We start from the raw sequence: 25,206 nt of genomic DNA, 5'->3' as shown, positions 1-25,206 counted from the left end.
CTCTTCTCTTTACAACCTCCTAGAAAAGCCACCTGAATGAACTGTTAAGAATGTCCATGATTAGATTACCCATTTGCCCAATGACTCAGGTTCTGCAGTAATTCCTGGATGTGTTACTTTCCTGTTATTCATAGCAATCCACTGAAATCTCCCACTTGGTGTCTTTCCCAAAAATGACTAGTCATCCTACTACCCACTACTGGTTCTATCATTCTTCAGATCCAACTCAAAAGTAACCCTGAAACTCCTTAGAAAGAAAGCAAAATAAGCATTACAGGAGGTTAGTAAGGAAAATGCCCTCAACTTCTATGTATTTTTCATGTGTATTTAATGGTATAAAAGAGTTATCAGGTGGCTGTTAATGATTAAGTAACACTGATGTATTAATTAGAAGCTTGAATATCTTAAGCAAGCATTTTAAATAGTAACAATAATAGTTACTGTAATAATAGTTACTATTGTACACCATCTACAGAGAACTTACAGAGTACTTCAAATACATTACAGTGTACATTTACAACAATTTGTCAAAAGAATTATGACCTTCGAGGTTATTATAACTAGGAAGTGGTAGACCAAGAATTTAAACATGGATCTATCTGACCCTGACATAGGTTGTGTTCCTTGGTGCCTGACTCTTGGTGAAAAGCTCTGACACTGTCAAAAAATGCTATGGAACTGTTGACAAGTAAAGACTCCAACCTTCAGTGCACTGAGTGAGCTCTACATTTATGCTGGCAGCCATTAGAAGTTGATTTAGAGTATTACCTAAAAGCATATTAAAAATGCATAGGTTGATTGTTGAACCTCTGAGTATATGACAGTGTTCTGATTTACTTCATTACTAGCTTCTTTTCTTAAAGCTTTGAAAGGCTTATGTCTGATCACAGAACCTTGAGTCCTTAACAGATTTAGAACTTCATAATAAAAGGGCTCCATCTAGTGGAGCAATTCAACTGTATCAAGACAGAAGAAGCAAAGTTAAACCCCTTACACTGAGGGCTTAAAAATGATGAGTTTCAGAGAAATGATGTTTGCTCTGACATGCACAATACCTAGTTTTCACCGTGCCTTTACAAAAGGGAAGAAGGTGAAGATACTATGGGTGGAGGTAAAGTAAATGCAAGTACTCTGGGATTTGTTCCTAAGTTCGACACATTGACCAACATCCTGGTAAGATACCAAAGTAGCTCTACTCTGAAATCATAAACATTAATACCCAAAGACCCGTGCTAGGCCTTGGGGAAAAACAAAACAAAACAGAATTTGAAGGTCAATGTATCCCTAGTAACTAGAACAAGCCTAACATTGCACAGGTATTTCATAAACACTTCCTGAAAAAGTCCACATACTTTAAAAGGTCAATAAAAATTCTATGGTTGAATAACTTTTAAATTTTTAATTCCAGTATAATTAATATACAGTTTATATTAGTTTTAGATGTACAACACAGTGGTTGCATAAATTTTTAAAATAACTATATAATGATAACTTTGATTAACAGTGATTCCTTTACTTCATAGCCTTGAATATCCAAACACGGGAAGCTCAAAATTGCCTTTGTACACCCAAAAGACTAATCAATGTTTATTCTTCAAGTGCACTTATTTATATGCTCTTTTTTTTTTAAAAGATTTTATTTATTTATATGACAGACAGAGATCATAAGTAGGCAGAGAGGCAGAGGGGAAGCAGGCTCCCTGCTGAGCAGAGAACCCAATGTGGGGCTCGATCCCAGGACCCTGAGATCATGACCTGAGCCGAAGGCAGAGGCTTTAACCCACTGAGCCGTCCAGGCACCCCTATATGCTCTTTTAATAGCAAGCACTTAATGAATGACTCAGACCTGTTGCTGATGGTAAAACAAAAACAGACATACCAATATACTAAAAAAAAGTCCATCATTTCAGGCATATTCGAATTAAAACCCAAAGCCCACTGTGGATGAGATCAATCTGGAATAGGAGAAGAAAGCGAAACCTTTGAAGCAAAATGACTATTAGCAGCAAGATGTAATAACCCATCTCCTTTTAACAGAGAGGAAGGTAAATCTGGGAAAACTGAATTAAGAACTGTATTTAAAAAAAAAGAGGGGCTTGGCCCAATCAGCTCTACAGCAACATAGTGGCCATTAAGAATAAGCATATTTTTCAATGCATGTTCATAAAGTTTCTTCCAGAAAAGTTCTGTAACTTTTAGAAGTCAATATACTTTTGAGGTGCACCTGGTTGGTTCAGTCAGTTAAGCGTCTGACTCTTGGTTTGGCTCAGGTCATTATTTCAGGGTTGTGTGATCAAGACCTGAGTCTGGCTCTGTGCACAGCAGGGAGCCAGCTTGAGATTCTTTCTCTCTCTCTTCCTTTGTCCCCGACCAAGTGCACATACACACACACACACACTCTCTCTCTCTCAAATAAATAATAAATCTTAAAAAATTTTAAAGAAAAATAATATACTTTTGAAAACTTTTCAGGAACTGTCATCAAAGGTGTCTTTGCTGTGTCAAGGATTATGGCAACTTTATCTTTCAGAAGACTTGTTTAGAACCCTTCCTTTGTGAAGATTTTAGTAAATGAGGCACACTGGAACAGCCTGAAAGGCTAAATGCTGTTTACAGACATGAATCTTTTTCCCTCTGAGAGATAGTGGGTGTGGATTTAAACATCTGCAGACCTGAAGGTCAGAACTGTCAAAGATGACCCACTATGTCAACAAAAGACAACAAAGTCACCCACTATTTTATTTATTCTCTACTTTAAGGGTTTTGAAAACTTACCGCCCAGAAGAAACCAGCTTAAGTGAACCAACATTTTCAAACAGTTGGGCTTTTGCTGCCACACTGAAAAACAATTTTAAAAATGCAAGTTTCATTAAAATCAAATCATTCAATCAAATCAGAAAATCATTTAGTTCAAAGTATAACTTGGGGTTATCAGTTAACATACCCAGAAATAATTAGTTAGGAACTATCTACAAAATTTGACCTGAATTTTCATTGTTTTAAGCTTTAATGTGGAAGAAATTTTTAGATCTAGTCTCCAACTCACAGAGTACCAGATGTAATAAACCTATAGCTACCTCCCCTGGGGATCTTACTGTCCTCATCTTTTCTACTTCAGAAAACTGTAGGAGCAGTGAAAAAGAACATTTTCTCCCTACTCAGCTTCTGGCAGTGATATTGACTCCTGTGGAGCCTCAGTTAAGAATCAAGTCATCAAGACAAAAGAACTGCTGTTCATTTTGATAGTTAAGACAAAACTAGTATTAAAAGGTTTCTTTCTTTCTTTCTTTTTTTTTAAATATTTGAACATAGTTCTTTTTTTTTTAAAGTTAAGAACACATTACCATATGTTCTCTGCTGAGTAAATTTTTTTTTTTTAAAGATTTTATTTATTTATTTGACAGGCAGAGACCACAAGTAGGCAGAGAGGCAGGCAGAGAGAAAGAGGAGGAAGCAGGCTCCCCGCTGAGCAGAGAGCCCGACTCGGGGCTCGATCCCAGGACTCTGGGACCATGACCTGAGCCTGAGCCACCCAGGCGCCCCTGAACTTAGTTCTTAAAGTGAAAAGAGAGATCTTGGAAAATATGGCCGATAAATACATTTGTGGATTCAAATCTTATTTCAAATCACAGGAAGCAGGGCATGATCTATTTGAGAAACTGAGACTATATTAAGACTAAGGCACCCTGGGGTAATTAGAAAAGTTTCTATACTTACTAGAAGAGAATATCAAATTCTGTGAATGGTGTCTTAAATTAGATTTTTAAAGTGTATCTTATTTCTTTAACTGACAAACTTTTCTTCCAGAGCCTAGCCAGTTGATAACATGAAGAGTCATTTTACACCTAATACAGAATATATATTCTCTCAATGTTAATTTCTACTTCATCAGGATAACTATAAAACAGAATGAAATCTTTTCTTTCCCTCATAAACGATGAAATTTATATTCTCCGATCTCCTCTGACATTGGCTTAAAATTTATTTTCCCATAATGACTAGAACTATACACACTGTGCAGTAGACAGATTTATAAATATAGCATTTGTCTACATAGTGGTAGTTGGATTTCTGACCAAGAGAGATAATATATGTCAAACATACTCTGTAATCAAAAGGTTCTTGTCAAAGAAGGTGATGAACAAATGCATTTAAGATACTGTTCCTACAGAAACAGGCTTAGCAAAATGTCTTACTGGACTTTCAATGAATAATTAAATGGGCTCCTTAACTTTCCAAGTATTCTCATTATCTTGAAAATGAGATTTCTACTACCTACTGTGGAGGGACCCAAAGGATATTAAGAGATAACATATGTAAAGGAGCCCATATAATACCTCATATAGCATTTGGAAAGCTTAGTAAAAGTCAGGAAAACAAAATGAAAGGGTTAAAAACTTTCGTTTTTAAATTTTGCTTACTTCTTCACCCAAGTTCCCATTTTTTCTTTGTCCCCTTCTTATTTATAGCTATGTACTCTAACCTATTTTTACACTTCTGGGTCTTTGGATTAGAAGCATTCTCTTTAGCCTTCCATGTTCTTTGTTCTCCATGAACTTGTTTAAACCCATGAACACTCACGTAGCAGAGACAAATGATGGGTAGGAGAGAAAACAAACCCTCATAATGTAGACAGCAGTTGTATTTCTAACAAAGAGATGGGGGAGGTGAGATATGGGCAGTTGGCTCAGCTGAGAGGTAGATGTCTAGCTTTTACAGATTGTCTAGTTTCAAAGCCCAAAACTACTAGATTATATATCTATTCTCTGTCTTTAAATTAGGCCATAGTTCGGCTTGTAAGACAAATGCTTGAAATGGTATGTGTGTGGAATATCTTAAGCATATACTCTAATGTATATGTCATTTGTAGAAGAGCACAGGGTCCTACAGAAGTTGACTGTTCCCACACTATAGATGAGGCATTCAGCTGTGGCACCCCTAAGGGTTCTTTTGGACATACTCAACTCCTGTGTATCCCTGGAGATACACCAAATATAAACTCTCTCTCACTTACACAGAGCCAGGTCGCTGGTAGCCATTGCTTGAGGCGGTGTCTAGCCTTAACCTCCTGCACATTTTTGGAGGCAGGTCTGGGTTTGGTGGGGCTTTGGGTATCTCTTTGGAACCTATAGAAGTTAAGCTTTGAATGGATCCGCTGTAGCTCTTGCTTCCTAAAAAGAAAACAGGCAAGGTGCTATCAGACAAAATAACAGCAGTAACACAGTACATGCACATAACAAAAGGAAGCATTTTTCTCTAAGCCCAAATGAGAAGGTTCAGAATGTTCTTTGAGCACAGCAGCCCATCACTCAGGGAGATCACAATCTACAGTAATTACAAAAACATCACCTCAGAGAGATGGAAAGATCCACGAAAAAGTCACAGTGCACAGTTTTAAAAATCTTAGCTCAGGAACAGCGTTGTTAGCCCCTTCACCATTAACTTTTCCCTCCTTAATCATGCTGAATAATCCAGCAAGTGATACAGAGACAATGACATTTTACATAAGCTCAAATCTGGTTTACCTTCAGCTGCAGAGATGGATCTGAGAGAGGAAGCTGAGGCTCTTTTCAGTCCTGAAAGCCCATACGGCCCCTTCTTGACTAGGTCTATGGGTGGGGAAACATCCCCTGGGCTGGTGACTGAGGCAACACTTTGGCAATCTGATTCTGCATCTGTTTTGGCTGCATCCTCTTTAGAACTTGATTCAGGACTAGTTGTCCAGAGTCCAAGATTTTTCTGTCCATTGGAAGGTGATGGGGATACAATCCAAGGAATCCCTCCAGATTTCTCCCTGGGCTGGCAGGAAGCAGACTTGGTTGTGCTGTTTTGTTCAGAGGAGTGAGAGGAGAGTGACTCAATGCTCCCCATGGGTGTGCTGTCAGGGCTGCTGCTGTAAGAGTCACCTGAATGGGAGCAAGAAAACAGGAGTGGCTCTCTACTAAGAACAACACAACCAAAGCCTTTCCATTCTCCAACTTACATGTGCTCAGTGGCCACCTGATCCCAATGGAATGATAGGCTGGTACCCCATATGGAAAACCATTGTCAGTTCTGGAGAACATCTTTAAAACATGCATTTCAACCTAGTGAATGCATTTTTCAATACTATTCAAGGAAGATTTTATATGTAACCTGATCCTATGAAATAATGTTACTTCTTGAAGGATTAGTGAGCTGATTTGAATTCAGACAAAATTTCCTTCTGGGGACACCTGGGTGGCTCCATTAGTTAAGTGTCCAACCCTTGATCTCAGCTCAGGTCTTGATCTCAGCGTCATGAGTTTGAGTCTTGCATTGGGCTCCATGCAGGGCATGGTGCCTATTTAAAAAAAATTGCTTCTGAAAAAGAACTCCCAAGTAATAGAAATAAGATTCTTGGATGACATTATAAGAGATCAATGAGTGGAAGAAGGGATGTTAAAGAGAAGTTTCTGCTTTTTTTTTTTTTTCCTGATGTTAGGTGACTCTGAGTTATAACGCGTCTGAGTCCTCCTTCATTCAAAGGCACCAGTCATATCAACCTGCAAATTAGAAACTGTTAGTATTTTTAAAAGAAGGGACTTTTCCCCTTTTCCTGCCAAGATATAGCAATGTAAGAAACTGCCTACTTAACTGAATTATTTTTTAATGTTCCTAAAAGTAAGATTTACGAAAAAAAAATCAGAAAAATTGTAATAAAATATTCAAACATATCTCAATTAAAAATTAGTGTTTTCTATTAAATACTAACTATGAGAAAAAACTGGGGGGCTTGGGACTATAAAGTAAAATGAAACAAGCTTAACACACACTGTGGGCTCAAGCTGTCACCTACTTTGCTCTAGGCTTGGTTCAGAACAGAAAATTAATGACAATGTGTAATGTGGTTTCTCTTTTAATTTCTTTTCTCTCTCTCTTTTAGACACTTTGATACCCAAGAGACGATGCTATAAGGACATAATGTGAAAAGAAGAAAGAAAATGACTGCTTTAGCCAGACTTTTCTTGCTTTCTTCTCTACTTCTTTGACAATAGGACAAAACCTGCTACAAAGTAGCACTCGATGTACTTAATAGCAGTTGCAGGAAAAAACGGCACTGAGCAAACAATTTTTTTTCCTTTGTAGCAGTAATGAATTCGTTTGTACAAAGTACTTTGTAACTATACTGACAAAGAATATATAAATGGGAGGGGAGTGTTGGGGAGACAGTATCAGTAAAATCACCTATTTATTTCTACCTTAAGGTTCTTAAAGTGAGGTAAGACTAAATTAAAGAATGAAGAAAGCATCTCCCTACAGCAGGCACACTTACTATCAGGTTCTGCCAGGCACGGTGTATACCTCCCTCTGGGCTTCCGGGAACCTGTGGACAGGCAGATTGCTCGTGTCCTTCGGGATCCAGATCGAGACTGAGGCTGAGGAAGAGGAATGCTTGGGTCTGGGGCAGTATGAAAAATCTACATACAAAAAAATTAAACAAAACAAAACAGAGGTCAGCCAAAGCGGAGTTGCCACTTTCATCATAAAATGATTATTTGTGAGTTAATAAATGATCTTAGAACTATATGCTATTTAATCAGCTTCATGGCAAGAGATGCTTGATACAAAAAATATCCTACTGCAATTATAACTTTTTCTTTACCACTTAACACTGAGTAATGTCTGTTCTCCTGGGTTTTCTTTTTATCTTACCTAGTTTCCCAACAATGAATTTCAGAAGATTTTCCAGTAATTTCAAATATGAACAAATGTCTGTGTCGAGACATAGACTCTAAATACTGTGGTATTTTCTTTCGCCTTCATGCTGAACATAACCTGAAGGGAAGAGGCTCATTCTGTATCATCTCCCCAGCCAAGCAGTTCCTTGCTTCTCAGGAGAAGGTACTGTCATATTGTTGGCCCTGAACTGTCTTGGAACATGACAAGCTGCAGGGAGAAGTCTGAACACAGCTACAGGATACAGCTGGGTGGTTGTGGATTGTGAGTGCTTGCAACCTTAGATAAATGAAGGATATTCTTCTACAGGCACCAAGAAGGGACCCAGGAAAGGAGAGGGCATAGTCTTTCTCTCACAAGGACTAGACCTGGCATAAATTGGATCACAAATGTTTTGAGTTTTAATGGCTGGATTTACTTAACAATCCAATCACTCTTTTTCAATTTCCCATTCCCATAGTTATTCTAAGATCTCAATCTTGTCAAAGAAACTAAGTTTAAAGATCAGAGAGGAATTCAAGACTGTCCCTGGAATTCTTTTGTTTTATTGAGAACATTATTGCTGCTATAATTCCAGGGAGACAAAAAGGTTAAAAATAGACTTAATCACCAAATGATTCTAACAAATTCTCTGAGTATGAGCAAAAAATTCACTACACAAATACTAAGAAAGAGAATCTTGAGAAGTAAATGATGTAAAAGGAAAGGAAGCCATTTACCTGGAGGATTCTGAGAAGCACTTAAAAACTAACCAAAACTAAATGGTGAGGGGGTGGGAGGTTGGGGGAACCAGGTGGTGGGTATTAGAGAGGGCATGGATTGCATGGAGCACTGGGTGTGGTGCAAAAATAATGAATACTGTTATGCTGAAAAAAAAAACAAAAAAACAAAAAAAACCTAAACAAGAAAAAAAGAAATTAAAGTCCCTATGAAGAAGCAATTTACACAAGGGTGCCTGGGTGGCTCGGTGGGTTAAGCCTCTACCTCTCTACCTTTGGCTCAGGTCGTGATCTCAGGGTCCTGGGATCCAGTCCCGCATCAGGCTCTCTGCTCAGTGTGGAGCCTGCTTCCCCCTCTCTCTTTCTCTGTCTGCCTCTCTGCCCACTTGTGATCTCTCTCTCTCTCTCTGTCAAATAAATAAATAAATAAAATCTTTAAAAAAAAAGAAGGAATTTACACAAAATGTACAAGACTAATACTTTATAAGAATCTGAGATCACAAGGAACCCATAGATAATACAAATGGAAGATTCCTTCTTAAAAGCAAAGTATAAGATTTGATACTTCCATATGAAAATCCAGCCTACCTTTTCATAGTGCTCGATCAGAATTTCAACCACAATATTCTGAAATTTAATATTCATCATGGCAGCCACAGTTTCTTCCTGTGCTCTCATGAGAGTTGGGCCAAATATAACACCAAGGTTAGAGACAGTCATGAGATTTTGTTGGCTGTGTAGTGATACTCTGCAAATAAAAACAATAAAAATAACACAAGTTGAATGTTTATTAATTATGCAATGTTCTCATTTACCAAATTTGTGGCATAAATAAAATGTAAAATATGCCATAATAGGTTAGTTTTTCTAAGTATTCAGGTTCGGCCACTCCCAATTGGCAAATATGGGTATAGCCTAAAAAGACAGAAAAAGTTAACAGCTAATTAAAATAATTACAAAGCTTAATTAAAGGAATAAATCTTGAGACCTTAAATTAAATATAATCACCCTAGAGAGATTATAAATTGTTGGGGATTCTCCAGGGTACTACAATTCTTCTAGAGCAAATGGTTAAGATTAGATTGGTTGGAATCATATTCAGATACACTAAAACATATTATTGAGAACCTAGTGCCAGGCATTTTCATAGATATTATTGCATTTAATCCTTCGAGGAAGTCAGCTTTTCCTATTGCATAAGTATTAAAAAAAAAAAAAAAAAAACTAAAGCAAAACTGGAGTGCCTGGGTGGTGCAATCAGTTAAGTGTCTGACTCTTGGTTCTGGATCATATCATGATCTCAGGGTCCTGGGAGGGGTCCTGCAATGGCCTCTGCATTGTGCACGAGTCTTCTTGTCTCTGTCCTTCCCTCTCTTCCCCTCCCTTCTATCCTTCTTTCTTTCCCTCTCTGAAATAAGTAAGTAAATCTTTTTTTTTTTTTTTTTTTTTTTTTGTAAAGCAAAAATCCTAGGGTAAAAATGATGTACTCCACGTAACAGCAAATTAGGAAGAGATGTTATTTCAATTCAGGTCTCCTGAATATAAGTCAGGGATTTCTTAAGCTCCCTACATAGGAGAACTGGCCAATGAATGTTTCTAACCTTCCTTTTTCCATTCCATCCATCCACCCATCTATCCTCTCATCCACTTAAAATTCCCTGAATGCCTCCTTAGTGCTGGGACTGTATTAGGCAAACAGTAAGAAAAGATGGTATGGTATAGCATCAGTGTTGGCTTGAAAATGAAAATGAAAGAAAAAGCCTCTGGTGTTATTGACTTTAGCAAGTTACCTTACCCCAGAAACTACCAAAAATGACTTTGACTAATTAACTTGGAAATTAGATATATTCTTTATTTTTTTTAAAGATTATTTTTGAGAGAGTGCATGCACATGGGAGTTGGAGGAAAGGCAGGGGGAAAGAATCTCAAGCAGACTGCCTGCTGAGTGCAGGGCTAGGTCTTTGAACCCTGAAATCATGACCTGAGCTGAAATCAAGAGTCATCCAGGTGCCCCAATTGCTATATTCTTTTTTAAAATTAATTAATTTATTTTCAGCATAACAGTATTCATTATTTTTTCACCACACCCAGTGCTCCATGCAATCTGTGCCCTCTCTAATACCCACCACCTGGTTCCCCCAACCTCCCACCCCCCCGCCACCTCAAACCCCTCAGATTGTTTTTCAGAGTCCATAGTCTCTCATGATTCACCTCCCTTTCCAATTTATCCCAACTCCCTTCTCCTCTCTAACTCCCCATGTCCTCCATGCTTTTTGTTATGCTCCACAAAAAAGTGAAGAAACCTCATTCATTTGATCAATCTTCTAGGTTAACCTCTGCCTCTTCTATCTTATTTCTAGACACACTGTCAAAATACAAAGTTCTAGAAAGAAGCACAGCACGAGATCATGTTTATACCTAAGTGTGCCTAACTATATTCCAGAAGCAAAAAAAAAATTTATGGAGAATCCAGGATTTTGAATATTATGCATATCCTAGCATAGGACAGGAAGAACCGACTGTCTCACTGACTGAATTTTTCCATTGTACCTGAGAAAGCACAAACTATGAAGCTCATGGTTTGAATAGGAAGACATTTCATTCCAAATTTTCTTTTTACATAACCAAATATTATATATACATGTATTTATGTATATGTATTATAATATATATTATAATACATATGTGTATTGGTTGCTTAGTATGTATCAGAGCATATACTAAGAAAGTAGTATGTAAAGTATATCTGGATTTAAAGCTTGGATCCATCCAACTTTTTAGAAGCTGGGCAGCAAGGCTCCAGTTTTCTCATCTATGAAGAGTAAGAACCCCTATAGGGTTGACGAGATTAAATAATGGTCTAGGAAATATGATCTCAAAACATTAATATTCCTTGTAATTAAATTGGCTTTAGTCACTCTTGCTAGAATATGAGTTGCTGGTAGTGTGAGTAAACTGGAATGATATTAATATTAAACTCATGAGGAAAAAATTTGGAAATCCTAAAAAGAATTAGAAATCAAAAAAATTTGGTTTTGAAAAGGAGAATTTATGACTCTGTTGCTCAGAAGATGGAATAGTTGGATGAACAATTTTCTCTTCATTAAATTTCGCTTCTGCTGAGCTAACTCAATCAATATAAACACTTATCACCCCACATTTCAGCTATTTCTACACCTCATTTCCTCAATTTGTTGTAGGGAATAGACATCCAACTGCCCTTTTAAATATTCAAAGTTGGAGTTGAAGAAGAGACTGCAGATAGCTGTTTTAAAGACAAAGAAAATGATTCTCATAAAGAAGTAATGGTTTATATCATGTCTCAGAGTTAATTAATGGAGATTTGGAATCAATCCTCACTGTTTGTTTAGATAGTGACCAATACAGATCACTTTTAAATTCTCTTTTCTTCAGATATATTAAGGTTGCCAGGGACCATGAGTGTTATTACGTGTTTGTAGTTTACTTAAGTCACTGGTGATGTGAATACACATTTCAATAATACTGCTCAGTCAATGGGGATCAACTTTTTGTAGGTTCAGGAAAAAAGCCAGGAATGGTGGTAAAGGATGGGCAAAAGAATTTTAAGCACTTTTCTATGGCCAGATACTATCCCTCCATTATTCCTGGTACCAAAGCCACACACATTCATTATAAGGGAGAAGTCTGAGTTCATCTAACATTCTGGATAACTAAATAAAAACCTTTTATGGGACATTCATGTATCTTAAAAGCAGTTTCAAAAGGCTTTGCTAGAAAATTAGCTTGAATATACCAACAGAATGCCCATTATGTACAATGTGGTTAAATTTCATAAAGAGGTCACACAATTCAAAATATAATTCAGGACTAAATCTGACCAAGAATCCTTCTTCATTATTTAAAAGAGGTATTGCCATATGCAACAGTTAATAATGAACTTGAAATGATGCAGTTCCTAGTGGATTTCCTTCTTATTTCAAGGGAGAAGAGGGCAATTCATATTATTTTATCTTCAGGTTAAGATGAGACTTATTAAAATATTATGTAGTACTCTTTCAAATGTGCTGGCTCAAAGTAGCATAAACTGGGTAACTACTTATAGTAAGCAACTAAGGAGCAATAATTTAATTGTGAATCTTGCTAAGATGGAGAATATCCTTATTTGTATATGAGCCTGTAATGGAATTCTTAAGTTTAAAACCTAAATTTGGGGGGCACCTGGGTGGCTCAGTTGGTTAAGCATCGATTCTTGGTTTTAGCTCAGGTTATGATCGCAGGATCGTGTGGTCAAGGCCTATGTCAGGCTCTGTGCTCAGTGGACAGACTGATGGAGATTCTCTCCCTCTTCTTCTCCCTCTAGTCCTCCCCTTGCTCTCTCTCAATAAATAAATAAACTAAAAAAAAAAAATCTGAATTTGGACTTTTGTTTACAGTAGCATGGCAAATGTATGTGTGTGTGTGTATGAAAAAGAGAGAAACTTTAGGCAGATTTATGAGGCCACAGTACCTACATATTTGTTCAAACATAATTCTAGATGATTCTGGGAAGGTATATTTTTGTATAAAATTAAGATTTAAATCAGTAGACTTAGAGTAAAGCAGATTATCTTCCATGTGAGCGTGAGCAGGCCTCATTCAAACAGCTGAAATTCTTAAAAAGACTGAGGTCCTCTGAGGAGGAGGGGATCCTGCTTCAAGACTGCCTTAGAAAGCAGCTGCATTGTTAACTCTTCCCTGAGTCTCTAGACTACCAGCTGCCCTGCAGATTTCAGACTTAGCAGCTTTCACAATAGTGTAGGCCAGTTCCTTGCAATAAATCTCTCTCTCATATACACATACAAAATACACACACACACACATGTATAGCTACATACACATACAATCATCCTATTGGTTTTGTTCCTCTGGAGAAACTTGATTAATATGATACCTATTTATCTGGATTTTTAAATACATATATGAACTACTAGCAGAGTCAGAAAAATCTTAGAGACCAAGTAATGCTATGAATTCAGAGAAAGACATTAAAATTAGAGTGGCAATTTGACCTGGCAAAACCTGTTGACACTAGTCACACAGAGAACTGATCCTCAGACTTAGGGCTTATGATGCATCTAAAGGAACCAAGGGGAAAAAAATATACTCCTTCATATATTGTTAAGTTGACATGTAAGGTTTTTGTCATGAGTTTAACAGTTGAAATTAACATTAGTTAATCCTTTGCACAGTGTAAACATACACAGAACACACACATTCGCACAGATATATCTTAAAAATAAAGTGTCACATCTTTTTTAAAAGCATATTCCATAGACTGATTATAACAACAGTGTTGCAGCACCATGATACACTTTTGAAAGATATGAACAAGTAGTTAGGTGAACAACGTAAATCAAAGAATTACTTGACGAGGTGTTTTATTAAGATGTCCAGCATCTCTCTGTTTTTTTCTGGTAGTTTGTGCACCAGTGCATGTACAGCTTCCACCCGGTAGTTTTGGTCATCAGATTCTATAACATAAAGGTTTCAAATGTTCAAGTTTAAATCACATTAAAATGTGTAAATAATCTAATAATTACAACTTAATCTAAACATTACAACTACTCCCACCTTCATGCCTTATAAACATTAATTCATGCAGTAAGTATTATCACTATCACTGGCTTAGAGAAATTGAGTGACTTGACAATGGTCATGAATTTAGTTAAGTAAAGAGGTCAAACTAGCCCGTTCTAGCTAATCCAGACCTGTGCTTGTTCCCACTGAACTTCCATACATCCATAACTCATCACCTTCTTTTTTTGCTACAGAAGGACAGAATCAAAACTTCATCAATGTGAGTGATCACAGGAATTGTTACAGACGGCCTAACGTGCCAGGCAATATAATATACTTTATCACACAGAAACTTCCTAGAGACTCCTTCAGACAAGGAAAGAAGGCATTCCTTTCCAAATTTTATAGATTTAAAGACAACAGGGAATTACATTTCTGAAGTATCAGGACTGCTATGCAAAGGCCTAATACATTTGAAGCCCATGTTGACAATGGTAAATCTGAAAAGTAAAAAAACATCTAAAGAAAGCCAGGCAAAAGCCAATATGCTGTCATGTCAGCTAGAGAAACATCTGACACTTCAGAATGAAGAACTTATTTACATGTTCTTACTATAATAAATTCTACAGTGACTTTCTACCCTGCCAAGCCCTTTCCCTAAAAATGCACAAAAGGAGGTGAGGAAAGAGCCTGGCTCAAACTGGGCCAACACAAGGGCTCCCAAGGGTTGGAATGGAGATAGCAAAACTATGATCTGTCTGCTTACATATGTGGAAAGGCGTATCATGTAAGACCAGGGTTGATGTGACCAAATGTGCTCCAAAGCTAAGAAAATCCGACTGGAAAGGGAGATACAAATAAGGCAGGTATGCAACAAAGAACAGAGAGGAGAGACCCTCCTAAAATTATGGGAAGAGAAACATCAATTTACATTTCTGTAGCTTGTAGCTGTAGGTCTGTGAAAGGCCTGATCCATACTCTGGCAGGGCATCCTGTGAAATGCCTTATAATTTCTGGGTAATTTCCCTTTTTGACAGAGCTGAATTTCCAAATAATTTCTAATTTTATTACCTTATTATCTGGTACATGGGATTATCCTTGACCCAGACAAAAGATGAATTCTTATCTATAAGAATATATTTCAATTACCATGGTAGTGAATTATTTATTTGCCATGGAAGTAGAGAAAAATAGCTTACAACCAAATGTTTCTATTAAAACAAGCTACTTAAGCTAAGTGGCTCAAATGCCATTTGTTGTAACACAAAATTTCTGTAGGAGTTCTAGGGTAGAGTAAAAAAAATTGGCTTGTAGTTCTGATTTTGCCATCAATTTACTAGCGTCCTTGGACAAAGTCACTGGCCCACTCAGGGAACTAGTCAACAAAATGAGAGGTCAGCTCTACATTTTCCAAGTTTTGTTTATCTAATAAGGATATATTTTGATGAAAAGAATATAGACTGGAGAGCTTTCAGGAGAAAGGTAAGTGGTATAGCTGTTTATGAGATCATGTGGTCAGTCATGAATGCTGGATTGAAAACCAAGGTCACTCAATGTTATCTGACACTTATCAGCAGACAATATTTCCTGTGACATTACAATGTTGTGATAATAAATTAATTCAACTGCTTTCTTTCTTTCTTGGGACTGTGAAAAATGCTTTGTTCAGTCACACCTCATACATCTTAACAATGAAAGGCTAATTCCTAATTGTTACATGTTGTGATGGGCTCAGATGGCAACCCAGCACTTTGGTCTCAATGTTTTAAAAGTACATATTTCTAATTTCTTAGGTTACATGTTTTCACTGAGTCCCTCTCCACGATTTTTGAATTTAGCCTATCTATATATATTCCATTATAGAAATCATAGACCCAAATAAATGACATAGATACATAATCCTTATCAATAAATGGGGGGGGGGTTGATGAAAATGCCTGTTACCTGCCAAAAATACCTGACTCTTCTTTTCAGGTTTAGGAATATAGTGTGTTAAGTATGAGTAGGTAGCATACCTGACCGCACATATTTGTAGTCTTGTCTGTTTAACCATAAAGTTGCTCTTATAAGAAACTAACATTCATCAGTTGAATAAAATGTAACTAAAATAATTCTTCTTATCACACCAGTCACCCCAAGGAATTCTTATTAAGTGGCAAAATATTCCATTTCATTCTGCAAGTTTTTAAAAAAATCAAGCTAAGGGCACACTTGATTCCCTTTATCTATTTCTCCTATTCCCCACCACCACCTCTCCTCTGGCAACCACCAGTTTGTTCTTTGTATTTAAGAGTGTTTCTTTTTGGTCTTTTTTTTTGTTTTATTTCTTAAATTCCACATATGAATGAAATCACATAGTATTGCTCTTTCTCTGTCTGCTTTATTTTACTTAGTACTATATTCTCTAGGTCCAGCCACATCATTGCAAATGTCAAGATTTCGTTCTCTCTTATGGTTTAGTGATATTCCATTGTGCATATATACTGTATCTTCTTTATCTGTTCACATACTGATGGACATTTCTGCTGTTGCCGTGTCTTGGCTCTTGTAAACAATGCTGCAACAAATATAAGGGTGTGCATATCTTTCTGAATTGGTGTTTTCATATTCTTTGGGTAAATATCCAGTAGTGGCACTACTGGATTATATGGTAATTCTATTTTTAATATTTTGAGGAAACTCCCTATTTGTTTTCCAGAGTGTCTACAACCAGTTTGTATTCCCACCAGCAGAGCAAGAGGGTTCCCTTTTCTCCACATCCGCACCAACACCTGTTGTTTCTGGTGTTGTTTAATTTTTCTGACAGGTATGAGGTGATATCTCATTGTAGTTTTGATCTGTATTTCCCTCATGATAAGTGATGTTGAGCATCTTTTCATGTATTTACTGTCCATCTGTATGTCTACTTTGGAAAAAGATCTACTCAGGGCCTCTGCCACTTTTTTAATCAAATTGTTTTTGTCATGTTGAGCTGTGTAAGTTCTTTATATATTTTGAATATTAACCCCTTATTGGAGATATCATTTGCAAATATTTTCTGCCATTCAGTAGGTTGCCTTTCTGTTTTGTTGATGATTTCCTTCATTGTGCAAAACTTTTTTCATTTATGGTGCAGTCCCAATTATTTAATTGTGCCTTTTATTTCCCTTGCCAGAGAAGACATATCTAGGAAAATGTTTCTCCCATCAATGTTAAAGAATTACTGCCTATGTCTTCTAGCTTTATGGTTTTTAGGTCTTTAATACATCATTCACAAATAATTAGTTTACAAACCATACTGTCAGCTATTAAATATCAGATTGACAGTTTCTTAAGCAATATGTAGGACAGTCTTAACTAGTTGGTTTAAATTTACACCTGTAAGTGATATAGCATAAAATTACATCAATCATAATAAATCTAACAGAAGTGTACTTACTAACTGCAACAATAAAATCTTTGTGTAACTTGTAAGTCATCAATGGTTCTGCAAGACATCTACAATGGATAAAGAAGGAGGCATTAGAATGACAATACTGTTTTATTTCCCCTGAACTTTCAGTGTTTCTTTAAAAGTTGGGTATTAGGGAATAAGATCAAGTCCTAGGAGGGCCGCTCTAGGCAGTCCCAGAATGCAGACCTCAAAAGACACAAAGGCCTTATAGCAGTTCTTGGCACAACTGTACTAAAAAGAGGAGGGATTTTTTTCACTTTGTGAGAACTACTGAACCATAATAGCAAAATCTCTCTCAGATATGGGGACAATAGTTAAATAAAAAACAAAAACAAAACAAAAGACAACTTTAGTTTCAATTAAAAAAAAAAACATGAAAACACCACATTTAATATGAAACAAAGTATTATTTAGTATTCATAAAATATTGTAGCCTCTTAAGTTTATTATTTGAAGTAGAATGTATAAGCTCCAAAACACTATATATAAACATAACTACCTTATGTTATTTCACCTGAAATGAAGAAATTATTCTAAGTAGTGATGTTCATGCACAGGAGCTCTGAGAAATCACATGGCAACTGCCCAAGGAGGCAAGAGAGACATCACAGGCAGAATAGAGTTAAACCTTCCTCACCTGAGGTAGTTTTTTAGTCCACTTGTTATTGTCTTATTATCCCACAATTCAATATCAATGTCAATATCAGGAGGGGATTTGGGAGCTGAAAAAAATAAAAAATTAGGTGTTTAAACTATGCAATTCAAACATCATTCACACCATAAAGAAGATGGACACAAATGTAAGTAGGTCAAGGAGAGAGAGACACTTATTCCTTAATGTGCCAACAGTTCAGGATTGTTGTTTGTGCGAACTGATGCAAATCTTATTTTGATCCTTTATAAACCTCAAAGATTTCTTGTGGAATAATAGGGTTCCAAATCAAATTGTTGTTAATTGCTAACATCACAGAGCACTTACCATCTGCCAAGAATACTTCGAAGTATGTTATATGAATTAATAATCCTCATAGTTCTCAATGAGGCAGGCACTATTATTATCCCCATTTTATGAATGAGAAGGTTGAGGCACAGAAGGTTAAATAAATTACCGAAGGTCACAGAGCTTTTAAATGGCAAGTCAGGATTCCAAGTTAGGCAATCTGAATCCAACATCCATAAATCTCACTGCACCTCTAGTTAATCAAAGGACACTTGAGAAAAAGTCCAATATTATAAAAAACACCCCTCCTAAATTCTGATTGTTCATCTATTATAACTGAACATTAAAAGCTGAATGCAAATATTAATTTTAAATATTACTTGAAAATATTCAAAGATAAGTAATAGTATAATTCTCAAAGAAAGCTATGGTTTGGATTATCTATAATACAAAAATTAAGTAACCAGTTCATCCAAAACTTACAAAATGTTGTGTTCATGAGTTTCTGAACTTTGGAGTTTACTCCTCCTATTCGGTAGAGGCCTAAAATAGTGATGCCTAATGAAAAAGAAAAATCACAAGAGAATGGTTTGAGACCATCAGCACAAGTACAAAATGTTAAAAACTTCAGGCATATACCTATACTGAATTTGAAAGCTACTTGTCCAGTTTTGCAGTCTAACTTCAGCAAATCTACCCTGGAAACACCCACAACACTTATTTCTCAGAGAAGACACTGAATAGTATCCAAAAGTCTTTCAAATATCTTCAAAGTAACAAAAATTCATTTATCACTGTTCATTTACCACTATTTGAATGCAAAAAGCATTAAGAAGGGAAATGATAATCAGTATTTCTTATCCTCTATTTCTTCAGACATGGAGTCCTGCATGTTGAAGAGTTGGAAGGCATTTACATCTTCATTTTGAAGATAAGGAAACAGATTCAGAGAATTTAATAAATACATTTAACTTCTCAAAACTTCTATGTGGCAGCACCAAAATCTGAGCCTAAGTTCACAGAATTTCAAAGCCCAATATAAGTTTTGCTTTAGACAAGTTTTCCTGTAATTAAAAGAATGTAATATGTACCTGGAGTGGGCTTCAGGTGAGAGCTCATGACTAGAGAGAGGAAAGATGCTAGAATTGTGACTGACTGAAATCACTGAGGGAAGAATACAAGGAAGGAGGAAGACCAGTTCCTTAAGAATACCCCACTAAAGACTGAAAAAAGTCAAAGATGTGCTTATAGTAATAAAAAACACAAAGTTTATCAATAAGAAGTAAAGAAAGCCTTTATGAAGAAAAATCATTAAAAAGAAATACAGGGTAAACTATAGTTATTTGTATACTTAAGTAACTTATTCATTTATATAGTTGTTGAAGTTAGTTTCATGTTAATGATGAATTTTTGAGAAGTTTCTATATAAGAATGAACTATAAGAACTACATAATGTACCTGTTAGACAACACTTACCTCTTGTTTCCACAGCTTGAATGCATTTTCTCACAAAGTTGAACCCTGCTTCATTTAAGTACACTGAAAATAAAAGAAAATCACAATAAGGGTTTATGCCCAACTTCCATTACCCCATAGTTGGCTCTGTTGTTTTAGTACTTAATGCACAGTTTTAGTTAGAGTCTGAATTTTTTTCGGGGTGGGGGGGTAGAAGTAGAGGGGTTCACAGTCACCAAAGTTACCATATAAACTTGACTCCTTAGAAAACACAGATCCTGTAAATGTGTTATACTGATCCTGTCCATTTCTTCTAAAATCAGCATTATCTTTCGTTAAATGTGTTTCCAGATGATAGAAGCAAATGTACTAAGAAAAAAACCTTTATTGGGTGTTGGTAATTATATTGCAAAGCTATTCACATATTCTTTTTCATGGTATTCTTAAAACATTATGAGGTAGAGAGAAAGCTTTGTAATTTTACGATGGTTCACTGGGCTGCTGAAAACTTCACTTTGTTCTAAGATTAAGAACCAGGATTCTAATAGAGATCTTCTGAATCCAAGTCCAATATTCTTTCTCCTGCATTTTTTATCATATGCAAAGTAATTCAAAATACATGTAGTTCACCAAAAATCTCCCAAAGATCCTACATTATCAAATAGCTATTTATTTTCATGGCTTTTGCAAGATTTTAAATCTGTTCTAATTTTCTTAAATTTTTGAGGCCAGATCAAATTAGACTGTTGTTTGTTTGTTTTTTTTTTTAGGATTTAATTTAAGAATACCAAGTAATACCCTGAGGAAAAATTCAAATGTTTTATTGGTTCTATAATGAAAACTTTTATCACACGTGGGAGAAATATATTTCTTAATATTCTCAAATAAAAATGAAAATAATTCAAATAAATACAATTAAAACTGGTTTCCAGTTAAAAATGGTAGATTAGAAGGAGGCTGGAAGAAGGTGGAGTAAGAGGATCCTAAGCTTGCCTTGTCGCATGAATACAACTAGATAACACTCAAGTTAATGTACATAGCCCAGAAAATGAAGACTGGCAAAGCAAACTCTACAATTAAAGGCAGTCCACAACAAAGAGGGTAGAAAGGGTGAAGACATATGGGGAGCAAAACAGAGGTGGCCATCTGTGGTCAGGAGGGAGCCACAGGCACAGAGAATCATGAGAAACAGACTAACATACCAGGAAACTCACACTGGAAAGATGAATCCTTCTAACATATGGCTTTAAAAGCAAGAGGAGCTGAATTTATTGATTTCTTACAAGTAAGAGGGATTCAAAACCTAAAATCTTAAAAATCAGCTGGCTCCATTTTGGAAGAGCCCTGAGGGCAATAGGAAGATGAGTCCTGCCCTGTAAGAGACAACATGACAAAGATCCCTCCAGATATAAGGAAGAAGCAGCACTTTGAAAAACACCTGGGATGTATAGTAGGGAGAGTTATTTACTCATCTCAGAGCATGTCCAGAGGAAGACTCTTTCAGGAACAAAGGAGCTGGCAGGTGACACTGCCCTCCCCCACCCTGCAGAAACCAACAGGAAGTTCACTATGTAATTGGCTTACACTAAGCCCCACACCCTAGTGCTTTGGCACATGCACCCTTTCCACTCATGCTTGCATCAGTCCCAGCACTGCAGGCTACCTCCTCAGAAATACAGTGCAAACTTTGTCAATACTTCATCTTCCCACCCATGCATTTTGCAAAACTGTGGTTCTGGCAATAGCAGCTGTAGACGCTGTGGAAGTTCGAGGAGCACCATGTTAAAATTGCACAATCCACTCACAAGGAATGCCAGGGTTCTGGAAGCTACAAGTATCATTCATAAGCAGAGTACACCTTGTTAAAACTGCATACCACATCCCCACCAGGGACAAAATGCTGCCCACAACAGAAAAGAAAGCCTCTGTTGAAAACTGGACTGAAGGAAGAAGCCATCAGAAGAAAACAGCAGAGCACATGAAACATACATAGGAGACACTCCGTGAAGCATCAGGCTCTGGGGAATAGGGCAAACTGTACTGCAGGGCACTATAGGACCTCTTCTTCATAAGGCTGCTACATTCAAGAGGAGGAGATCTAGCTGACTTTCTTGACACAAAGAAACAGACACAGAGAGTTAGGAAAAATGAGAAGACAGAGGAATATATCTCAAATGGGGGGGGGGAGACAAAAATGACAGTAAAAGACCTAAGAGAACTGGGTAAAAATAAAATTCCTGACAGAGAATCTAAAGTACTGATCATAAAGACTCACTCTACTTGAGAAAAGAGTAGAGAATGTACTCACTTTGTAAGTGAGACACTTAACAAAGAGATAAAAAAGGACAAATCAGAGATGAAGACAACAACAAATGAAATTAAAAATACACTAGTTGGAAAAAATAGCAGGCTAGAGGAAACAGGAATGAATGAGCAACCTGAAAGAAAAAAAAAATCATGCAAAATGAGAACACACTTAGGGAACTCAGTGACTTCATTAAGTGTAATAACATTTCCATTATAGGAATTCCAGAAGAACAATAAAAGGGATCAGAAAATTTATATGAAGAAAAATAGCCAAAAAGTTTCCAAATCTGGGGAAGGAAACAGATATCTGGATCCAGGAGGCAGATATCCCCCCCAAAAAATCAATCTAAGGACATCAACACCAAGACACAAAGTAACTAAAATGGCAAAAACTATTGATCAAGAACTGTAAAGGAACAAGAGAAAAGAAGATAGTTACATACTAGGGAAATGCCATAAGGGATTGCAGTGGATTTTTCAGCAGAAACTTTGGAGGACAAAAGGGAGTGGCATGATATATTCAAAGAGTTAATAGAAAAAAAAAAATGCAGCCCAAAATACTCTTTTCAGCAAGACTATCATTCAGAATAGGAGAGAGAGTTTCTCAGACAAACAAAAGCTGAAGCAGTTCACATCCACTAAACCAGCCCTATAAGAAATATTAAGGAAATACATGGAGTGGAAAGGGAAGACCATAAGTAGGAGTATGAAAAGCAGGAAGCACAAAGGCAGTAAGAATATGTATATCTTTAAAAAACAGTGAAAGAATTCACAAAATAGAAGAATATATACCTATGATATATACCAGGTATATGTCATATACCTGAAACATGGGGGGGGGCAGTAAGAAGAAAGAATGAGTTCTACTTAAGTGACATCTACTGAATATGAACTGCTATATGTAGAAGATGTTCTACATGAACCTAATGATAACCAAAAATCAAAACACAGTAACAGATACACAAAGAATAAAGAGAAAGAAATCCAAGTTTATCAATAAAGTCAGCAGAGTGTGAAAGAGAGCAAGAGAAGAAAGGATCACAGAAAAATTACTTTGAAAGTAAGTGGACTAAAAGCTCCAATCAAAAGATACAGGGTGATGGAATGGGTAGAAAAACAAGCCCATCTATATGCTGCCTGCAAAAGACTCCTTTCAGAACTGAAGCCCCATGCAGATTGAAAGTGAGGGGCTGGAAAAAACATTTCATACAAATGGAAGTCAAAATGAGACCAGAGTAGTTATACTTACATCAGACGAATTACACTTTAAAACAAAGACAATAGCAAGAGAATAATGATACTATATAATAACAACAAAAAAATCAAAACAAACAAAACAAAAAACAATCCAACAAGAGGATACAACAATTCTAAATATTTATGCACCCAACATGGGAATACCCAAATACATAAAACAGTTAATAACAAACATAAGAGAACTAATTGATACATTAATAGTAGGGGGGTTTAATACTCCCACTTTATATCAATGGACAGATCATATAAATAGAAAAATCAACATGAAAACACTGGCTTTGAATAACACACTGGACCAGATGGATTTCACAGATACATTCAGAACATTCTATGCTAAAAGAGTAGAATACACATTCTTTTCAAGTGCCCAGGGAATACATTCAGAATACATCACATATTGGGCCACAAACAAGACTCAACAAATTAAAAAATGTTAAAGTCATACCATGCATCTTTTCTGACCACAATGCTATCAGAAAAGATATCAGTGACAAGGAAAAAAAATCTGGAAAGAGCAAAAATAATGGAGGTTAGGTAACATGCTATTAACCAATGAATGGATAAACCAAGACATAAAAGAAGAATAAAAAATTACATGGAGAGGAATAAAAATGTAAACATATGGTGGAGAACCTTTGGGATGCAGTGAAAGTGATCCAAAGAGTGAAATTTAGCAATACAGGCCTACCTCAAGAAGCAAGAAAAATCTCAAATAAACAAACCAACCGTTTATATCTAAAAGAGCTATAAAAAGAGGACCAAACAACACCCAAAGCCAGCAAAAAGAAGGAAATAATAGCGAATACAGCAGAAATAAATACTAATAGGAACTAAAATTAAAAAAAAAAAATAGAATGAATCAATGAAACCAGGAACTGGTACTTTGAAAAGATCAACAAAACTGATAAATCTCTAGCTAGACTCATCAAAGAGAGAGAGTGACAGATAGTGAAAGGACAAATAAAATCACAAATGAAAAAGGAGAATAAGAACTGATAATATAAGAAATACAAACAAGTGAAAATTATAAAAAATTATATGCCAACAAATTGGACATTGTAGGAGAAATGGACAAATTCCTAGAAATATACATCCTATGAAAACTGAACCAGAAAGAAAATTTGAACAGATTTATAACCAGCAAACAGATTGAATCAGTAATCAAAAAAGTCCCAAAAAACAAAAGTTCAGGACCAGATGGCTTCAAAGCTAAACTATACCAAACACTTAAGAAGAGTTAATACCACAGTTTGGTGATTGTGGCCATTGCTGCAACAAAGGAATGGATAAAGAAGATATGGTCTATATATACAAAGGAATATTATGCCTCCATCAGAAAAGATGAATACCCATCTTTTGTATCAACATGGACGGGACAAAAGGAGATTATGCTGAGTGAAAGAAATCAAACAGAGAAAATCAATTATCATATGGTTTCACTTATTTGTGGAGCATAAGGAATAACACAGAGGACACTGGGAGTTGGAGAGGAGACGTGAGTTGGGGAAATCGGAGGGGGAGACGAACCATGAAAGACTGTGTACTCTGAGAAACTAACTAAGGGTTTGGAGGGGAGGGGGCTCGGGGTTTGGGTGAATCTGGTGGTGTGTATTAAGGAGGGCACATATTGCATAGAGCACTGGAAGTGGTGCCTAAACAATGAATCTTGGAACACTGAAAAAAAATAAAATGAAATTACAAAAGAAGAAGAAGAAGAAGAGTTAATACCTATTCTTTTCAAAATTTCCAAAAAATAAAACAGGAAGGAAAACTTTCAGATTCATTCTGTGCCTCCAGGATTACTGGGTACTAAAATCAGATTAAGACATCCCACCAAAAAAAAATTTTAAAAAGGAAGA

The 25,206-nt window shown here is 36.2% G+C and overlaps 1 protein-coding gene across 3 annotated transcripts in view; it reads right to left on the bottom strand.

Moving 5' to 3' along the window:
* The window catches only part of ARHGAP42 (Rho GTPase activating protein 42), a 279,033-nt gene that overhangs the window by 12,694 nt on the left and 241,133 nt on the right, over positions 1-25,206 (bottom strand). For all 3 annotated transcript variants that reach the window (XR_001177542.2, XM_004780869.3, XM_013050169.2), the window contains 10 exons: positions 19,805-19,867; positions 18,812-18,886; positions 18,026-18,110; positions 17,374-17,432; positions 13,804-13,909; positions 9,006-9,165; positions 7,295-7,439; positions 5,526-5,906; positions 5,015-5,171; positions 2,776-2,838 (listed from right to left, as the gene is read on the bottom strand). Coding sequence is in view for 2 of the 3 variants with exons in the window: in XM_004780869.3 (XP_004780926.1) it covers positions 2,776-2,838; positions 5,015-5,171; positions 5,526-5,906; positions 7,295-7,439; positions 9,006-9,165; positions 13,804-13,909; positions 17,374-17,432; positions 18,026-18,110; positions 18,812-18,886; positions 19,805-19,867 (1,294 nt within the window). In the remaining variant the exon portion in view is untranslated. The remainder of the gene's footprint in view (positions 1-2,775; positions 2,839-5,014; positions 5,172-5,525; positions 5,907-7,294; positions 7,440-9,005; positions 9,166-13,803; positions 13,910-17,373; positions 17,433-18,025; positions 18,111-18,811; positions 18,887-19,804; positions 19,868-25,206) is intronic.

This window comes from Mustela putorius, unplaced genomic scaffold (assembly GCF_011764305.1).
Source record: "Mustela putorius furo isolate JIRA1106 unplaced genomic scaffold, ASM1176430v1.1 tig00000460_pilon_pilon_pilon, whole genome shotgun sequence".
Taxonomy (NCBI): Eukaryota; Metazoa; Chordata; class Mammalia; order Carnivora; family Mustelidae; genus Mustela; species Mustela putorius.
The sequence above is the reverse complement of the archived record's forward strand: the minus strand, read 5'-3'. Positions and strand labels throughout refer to the sequence as shown.